The sequence below is a fragment of the Callorhinus ursinus genome, unplaced genomic scaffold (genome assembly GCF_003265705.2).
Source record: "Callorhinus ursinus isolate GAN/ISIS: 27379988/994484 unplaced genomic scaffold, GSC_fseal_2.0 scaffold9, whole genome shotgun sequence".
Taxonomy (NCBI): domain Eukaryota; kingdom Metazoa; phylum Chordata; class Mammalia; order Carnivora; family Otariidae; genus Callorhinus; species Callorhinus ursinus.
Genome location: NW_027397071.1, coordinates 58,370,969 through 58,378,742, shown reverse-complemented (window position 1 = coordinate 58,378,742; position 7,774 = coordinate 58,370,969). Strand labels below are relative to the sequence as shown.

Genomic DNA, 7,774 nt, shown 5'->3' with positions numbered 1-7,774 from the left:
CAAACAAACAAAAAAAGTGTCACGTACATAAAAGGTCCTTTTGGGAATGGGCAAGGGGTGGGATTTTTCTGGTCACTGACTTGAAATATATTTTTATTTTGAGTTTTGTCCTTCATGTTTTATGGAATAAAAAGTTCGGCCTTTTTATTGCATGAAACTAAAACTGGGACAGGTGGGGGGACTGGAGGAGGAGGGTGGGGGCTGAGGGGGAGCAGGGAGACGCCCCTCCCCAGCTCCTGGGTAATGACACCTCACTTCTTCTTGCATAATTTCTGGCATCTTCCCGCCTGAAATGCCGGCTCTCTCAGCGTCTCGGAGAAGAGGAGGGGGTCACACGCTCATCGTCATGCTTGGAGAATACTGCAAGGGGCGAAGCAGAGGCGGGGTTGTGAGGGCCAGGGTGTGCGAGCCTTGGGCGCTGAAGAGGGCCCGTCTGGGGAAGCCTGGGATGGCTGTGCAGGCTCAGCACTGGCCTGTGCCTCGCCATGGTGGGAGCTCCGGGGGCTGCCGTTACCCCCACCCTGCCCCCCCTTCTCAAATCTCCCCCCAGACACTGCCCACCCCACCCAGGGCCGGCTGGGCTGCTTTCCTGCAGGGCCGAGCCAGGGCTCTGCCAGGGTGCCCTGTGCGGGAGCCAGTCTGGGGGGGGTCTCAAAAGCTGCTAGAGCATGACCTTGTTTCTTCAAATGAGGTGGTAAGTAGAAGCAGGCCCTCTGCACAGAGACCCCAGGAAATCTCTGGTTGCACGAACCTTCCTCCCCAGGACAGAAAGAAGTGGACCCCCAGAGGCCATGCTGCCCAGAGGCCCAGAGCACCAGAACCCAGGCCTCTTGAGTCCCACCCCAGGGCTCTTCCAGCCACATCCACTTTCTCGGTGTTGGAGGCATTGTGGCTCCCTGTAGATGCCTCCAGAAGGACCTGCCAGTGGTCAGGGTGGCAGTGGTTGGGGCCATGCGGGGGGTGGGGGGTGGGGGGCTCCGCACCTTGTGGAGAAAAGGGACCAAGGAGAAAGCCAGTGGCATGGCTGCTGGGACACCAGTCAGCCAGGCTAGTCTTGGCCAGCAGGCGCCACAACTTGTTCAATGAACAGCCCCTGGCCCCGTAAGAGGAGGAATCCTGGGGCAAAACTGGGGGGGAGGGGGGCACGCAGCACTTACATTGTCATTCTGGAAGGAGTGGAGGAAGTTCCCTCCTAGCTCACCGTCGTCCCGAGGGGTGCCTGGAGGGTTGCTAATGCCACTTATGTTGTTAGGAGAATTCTGGAGAGAGCAGAGAGGAGGTGAGCCCCAGCGCCCCAGCAACTGGCCCACCCGACGGGGAGACAAGCTTTCTGGGGCCTCGGGGCTGGGGCAGGGTGGATGCTGTCAGGGAGGAAACCGAATACACACTCACTTTTGGAAGTCCATCTATGTCACCTGACCCTGGAAGGAAGGAAGGCTCAGATTCAGTTTCCTGTTTGCTCTTCCGTGGAGAGGCCTCCAAACCCACCCAAATCCCACACTACTTCTGTGCAGAGTCTCCTGTCCTGGCTGGATCTCTGTGGATCTTCATCCGGGCCCAGCCAAGGCCAGCTGGGGGGCGGGGGGGGGGGGGACCAGGCCTGGCTGAGTGCAGTGTGACCATGGGGCCGGTGCCCGCTTACCTAACGATCCATTCATGTGGTGTGGCTCCATGCCGCCCATGCCTCCCATCGGGCCGTCCGAGCCTGGACCCATCGGGAACTGGGGGAGAAGCACAGGGCGTGGTGGCTGAGTGGGCCCGAGGCCCTTTGCAGCTCTCTCCTGGGCTCCCACACCCAGCTGCAAAAGAGCTGTGCCCTCAGGGGGCTTCCGTTCTGGCGGGCCCCTCGGCTGGGCCCCCGGAGTTGTGCAGGGCAGAGGTGCTCCACCCTATGCACCAAATGAGGACACAAACCCAGAGAGGGAAAGACACTGGGCCGGGGCCACACAGTGTCGCACCGGGACAGCTCTCTAACCAAGTGGCATGGACTTGGGCTCTCTCTGTCCCTGGGGTGGACGGTGCGGCTCCCCAGTCAGAACCTCACACAGAAACACACACACAAATGGATGACTGCCTGGGCCCGGCGAGGGCCCGAAAGTATTAATGCTTCTCCGCCCCATTTTACAGATAAGGAAACCTTAGCACAGAGAGAGCGGGAAATGCTTTGCCGGAGGCCCCGTCCCCCTGGAGATGGGAGGAGCTGGGACGGGGGCACGGCCTCTGAGTGCTGCCTCAGAGATGAAGGAGTTCCAAGGGGGAGGTGAGGAGATGGGGTCTACCGGGCACCTGGTGGGGGGGAGGGGAGGAGCTGGGCAGGGGACAGTGTGGAGGGAGGCCCCTGAGGACATCCCCGTGGCGAAGTGGTGGCGCAGGCTGATCAGAGGCCAGAGGCGAATCTGCTCCAGCCCCACCAGCCTCAGGCCTGTGGAGAACCGTTAAGACCATCTCAGAAAAGCAGCAATCAAACGTCACATGGTCACGAAGGGAGGGCTGAGCCCCATCCGGACAGCCAAGGCCCTGTGATGCAGACCGGACGTCAGGGTGGACAGGGGTGCACTGCGTGGCATCTGGCCCGTGCTGGGGGCTAGGGACACAGAGCCGAGTCACAGCTGGGTCTCAGCCCGGAAGAGGAGCCCACAGCTGCGGACGCCCAACTTCCCTGTGGGACAGACGTGCGGCGTTCCAAAGGGAGCTGTAGACAAGGCAGGGCCGAGACTTCAGGAAGAGGCACTGGGGAGAGGGCAGAGAAATCCAAACAGGCTGCACGGAGGAGGAGGCAGAGGACCAAAATAACTGAGGGGTAGGACTTGGGCAGGCAGAGACAGGTCGTGGAAGCCATTCTAGGTAGGGGTCCCGCGCAAGCACAGGAAGAGGCAGCTGGCAGCAGGGAGTGCAGGAGGAGACCAGGGTGCCCAGGCTGCAGGGGCGGGGCTGGGGCGCAGGTGCTCCCTCTCGCCCATCCACCCAAACATGGACACCCCAGCCGCAGCCTCCTTGCCTCCCGCTGCCCCAGAGGCTTCCAAGGGCCACGCACAGACACCAGGGCACATTTTTGACCTCTGGCAACAAATTTCACACTTCTTAATCCCAATGAGAGGACAAGGGTGACTGACGTTTTAGGGAGTCAACTCAGGACACAGCCCCCTCGGACAAAACATTCTCCAAGCATGGTAAGGTCATGAACACAGAACTCTAACAGAATATATTTAAAAAGATTTGAAATTATATATCATTGTGGTTTTTTGTGTATTATTATTATCGTTATTTTAAGTAGGCTCCATGCCCAGAGTAGACCCCAACACAGGGCTTGAACTCATGACCCTGAGATCAAGACCTCGGCCGAGATTAAGAGTCAGATGCTTAACTGATTGAGCCACCCAGGCGCCCCTCTTGCATATTGTCTTTAACAGCTTTACTGAGATATAATTCACATACCATACAATTGGCCCATTTCAAGTATACAATTCAGTGGTTTCTCGTGTATTTAGATTTGTGCAACCACCACCACCATCCATTTTAGAACCTTTTCATCACCCCACGAAGCGGCCCTGTACTCATTAGCAGTCCCTCCTCATTCCCCCTCAAACCCCCAGCCCCAGACAACCGTTAACTTGTTTCCTGCCTCTGTGGATTTGCCTGTTCTGGGCATTTTGTATAAACGGAATCCTACATGAGCTTTGGTGGCTGGCTCCCTTCACTCAGCCTGTCTGCAAGGTTCACCGATGCTGGGGCATGGAAGAGTACTTCATTCCTTCTCTGGCCAAATCACACTCCAGCGTACACAGAGACTGCATGCCCTCTATCCCTTCAGCCGGGGGACGCTGAGGTTGTTCCCACTTTTTAGCTATCACGAGCACCGCCGCTCCCAACACTTGCGAGCCATCACTAGGTGGACACGCGCTTTGTTTCTTGTGGGGAGAGACCAACCCCAGAGTGGAAGCACCAAGGCACGTGGGGCTCCTGCGTAGCCTTTCGAGGACCTGCCAGACGGCTCTCCACAGCAGCTGCATCCTTTTCGGTTCCTACCTCCTGAGCGTGCAGGGCTGAGCTCCTTGTGGTTTTCATTTGCATTTCCCTGACGACAACGAGGCGGGGCGGGGTGTCCTTTTGTGTGCTTGTTGGCTACCAGTGCGTCTTTGGAGAAATGCCTGTCCCGACCCTCGGCCCATTTTTTAAACCAGGCTGTTTTTTCATGACTGAGTTTTAAGAGTTCTTTGCATATTTTGGATTCGAGTCCCATATCAGGTATGTGATTTGCAAATGTTCTCTGCACCCTGTGGGCTGTGTTTTTACCTTCTGGAAGGCGTCCCTTTGAAGCGCAGAAGTTTTCAGTCTTGATCAAGTCCCATTTACCTGCTTCTTGCTTTTGTTGCCTGTGCTTTCCAGGGTCATACGGGAGAAGGCTTTGCTTCCAGCCAGGCGCCGGCGATGCACGCCTGTTGCCCTCCACGCGTTCCGCCGCTTCAGCGCCGCCGGGCAGATTGGCTGTGTGCGGCGGAGTCTGGGTGTCTGTGTGAACCACGCTCCGACCTCACACACCTGCCCTCCCTGCACCACTCCTTTATTGTGTGTTAGTGACCTTGTTACACACAAGCTATTATCTCAAAAAAGCCAGAGTAAGGCTAGTTAACGGGAGCAGTGAACAGAGGACTAGTTAAATGAACGGTTTGAGAAAAACATAACATTTTTATAATGTTTCTGTCCTCTAATACAGTAATTTATTTGAGCTCTTTATTGGGTATTTAAATTTTGTAGGCTCTATTACTATATAGTCTTAAAATATACAAATGTAAGTTTTTTTTTAAAAAGCTAAATGCGATGGACTGATTAAACAGATACTACTTATGTTTGATTTTTAAAAATCACATTTATTGGGGTGCCTGGGTGGCTCAGTCGGTTAAGTGTCCGACTCTTGATTTCAGCTCAGGTCATGACCTGATCAGGGTTGTGGGACTGAGCCCCAAGTCAGGTTCTGAGCTCAATGGAGTGGGGAGTCTGCTGGAGATTCTCGCTCTCTCCCCCTATGCCCCTCTGCCTCCCCTCTCTTCTCTCACTCCCACACAAGTGGGCTCCCCTTGAATTAATATTCATTTTAGAGAGAGTGCAGGCAAGAGCACAAGCAGGGGGGGAGGGTCAGAGGGAAAGAAGCAGACACTCAGTTGAGCAGGAAGTCCGACACGGGACTTGATCCCAGGACCCGGGGGCCATGACCCAAGCTGAAGGCAGACACTTAACTGACTGAGCCACCCAGGTGCCCCAATAAATAATCTTTTAAAAAAATCACGAGCATCCGGATGGGTACACAGGAGGCCACATTTCTGGATGGGCCCGGGCCAGGTCAAGAAGACACGGCTGGAGTTTTCCCCAGGGGCTGCGGTGGAGCTGCTGCGGTGACCCAACTTGTTTTCGTGGGTGCAACAGGGCAGAAGGTGCCTGCTCTCCCCCCAGAACTTCTCTGGATTGCCTGCAGCCTCTAGGCCATGCTTTTTAATTTCTTTAGGTAGTGGTAAACTGAATACAGAGGCAAATGCAAAGTTCACTGTGACCTGCTGCTTTGCTCTTATCAGGCCCTGCTGTCAGTCCAACACGGTGACACGGAAATAGCCTCTCTACAAACATGTCTGTGCGTGGAGTACTTGGGATGTCACTGACTCGCACGGGTTTTTGGACCTGCAAGAACTCCCTTCCAACTCTCCTAAGAGGTCCATCATACTCTATCTACAGGCTCGTTTAAGGAGACCAGCGCTTGCCAGTCGGGACCTCTGCATCCCTAAATCCATCAGCAGGCCTGTCCTGTCTCAGATGTCCATCACCTCTAAGTGTTCCAAAGCACCGTGGATGTTGTTCTCACTTAAACCTCTCTCTCAGGGAAGTGGCTTAAAGCACAGAGGTGAGATGAACTTGTGAGATCCAAGCGGGACTCCAAATAACTTATAGTTTTTCTAAAAAAAGATTTATTTCAGAGAGAGACACAGCACACCAGCAGCGGAAGCAGACTCCCCACTGAACAGAGCCCGATGAGGGACTCGATCCCAGGACGCTGGGATCACGACCTGAGCCGAAGGCAGACACTGAACCGACTAAGCATCCCAGATGCCCCGTATGTTACAGTTTTATTCAAGAAGCTGAGAAAGTGCTATTTAATGTGGCTGCTCTTTACTGGTGACAGGTTTTGAGTTCTCGGGCAATCTCATTTCCAAAACCCAAGTCCCTACACTTCGGCCGATGAGGTTTTGATGCAAACCCCCCAACCCCACCCCACCTCCCCCAGTGACTCAGAAGCGGTCTGCTCATCCTCTTCTAGGCTCCTGGTGGCCTCCTGGAAGATCACTGAACGGTTCTAAATCCACAGCGTAAACATTTCCATCTTCCTGGAATTCCTCTACATTCTCATCTCAGTGCGGTTCCCATTAGAGAAGAATGTCACGGCAGGCTGACCCATTAATACCTTTTCTATGCGGGGCCTCTCTCCCCTTCAACCAAGTCCAAAGTCCCGTTAAGTGTATCTGCACATTTTGAGAAGACGGACAGGTCACCCAAACCTTTCATTATGAAAGCCTGGCATCACAGGTGAGCAAGCCATACCCTTTGGCAGCAGAGCTGGGAACAAGGTGTGCGGGACAGTTAGCAGGTAATAAGTTCATACACCAAATGAAATGTGCCAAATATGCAGATAGAGGGGCCAAGTCGAGCTTGTATTTAGACAAGAGCCATCTTTCATTTGTTTTCTGCAGTTTCATTAAAATCGTCACAGAATGGGCTCCTGGGTGGCTCAGTCGTTAAGCGTCTGCCTTCGGCTCAGGTCATGATCCCAGGGTGCTGGGATCGAGCCCCACATCAGGCTCCCTGCTCTGCGGGGAGCCTGCTTCTCCCTCTCCCACTCCCCCTGCTTGTGTTCCCTCTCTCGCTGTGTCTCTGTCAAATAAATAAAATCTTAAAAAAAAATAAATTAAAAAAATAAAATCGTCACAGAAGTCAACACACCGATGTGAAGCTCCCTCCAGCTTTTGCGTCAAAGTACCGAAGAGCTGGGGGACGTGTTTTTGTCACCATGATGCGAGGCACCACTTGACAGACTGTGAGAAGCTCCCGATTGCTGGCAAGAGCTGACAGAATCAGCTGGAAATCGAAACGCCCCCTTCTGTTGGCACACAGGTGCAGCCACTGAACCCGGGAATGGAGCCTCCTCAGTTCACGGAGCCACAGCAGGAAGGGCATGGTGGCGGTGGCAGTGCCCCAACTAATCCGCTGGCCGCCCTCCCTGGCTGAGCTGGGGCGCCTCTCGGACCGCGTGAGAAGCTGTGCTGTCTGGCCCGGACCCGCACCCCAGGGCCTCCGTGCCCCCTTCTGCCCACCGTGCGGGACCTCCGTGTTCATCATTCCCCTCCCTCAACGCCGTGTGTCCTCCCGCCTGGCAGCCGCCAGTCTGGTGAGGTCGGGGCCCCACTGGCGCCCATACTCACAACGTGGAAAATGAGGCCGGCACGATCCTGACACAGAGCACAACAGTGAGTCCGCAGGCGCAGCCAAGGCTGACCCCGTCCGGGCCACCGTGCACTTGAGCTGCCCCCGGAGGGCCGTGGTGTGGACGGTCCACTGGGAGCTCGCAGGCCACGAGCGCTGGCGTCCGTGGTCAGGGAAGGGGCAGCCGCAGCAGAAGGGTCCTCTCTGCCATTTCCAACTGACGCGGAGCCCAGTGAGCTCAGTCCCTGGCTTTGGGGCTGCTCCAAGAGCCCTGCTCCCTCCCACCCAACCTTCTGCATCCACTGCCAAA

At 55.4% G+C, this 7,774-nt stretch overlaps 1 protein-coding gene across 13 annotated transcripts in view; it reads right to left on the bottom strand.

Moving 5' to 3' along the window:
- Positions 1-76: 76 nt before the first annotated feature.
- SSBP3 (single stranded DNA binding protein 3) overlaps positions 77-7,774 on the bottom strand; it is a 160,127-nt gene continuing 152,429 nt past the window's right edge. For all 13 annotated transcript variants that reach the window (XM_073896703.1, XM_025871699.2, XM_073896698.1 and 10 more), the window contains 4 exons: positions 1,643-1,721; positions 1,393-1,421; positions 1,158-1,259; positions 77-360 (listed from right to left, as the gene is read on the bottom strand). In XM_073896703.1, the coding sequence (XP_073752804.1) occupies positions 331-360; positions 1,158-1,259; positions 1,393-1,421; positions 1,643-1,721 (240 nt within the window). In that variant the 3' untranslated portion in view covers positions 77-330. The remainder of the gene's footprint in view (positions 361-1,157; positions 1,260-1,392; positions 1,422-1,642; positions 1,722-7,774) is intronic.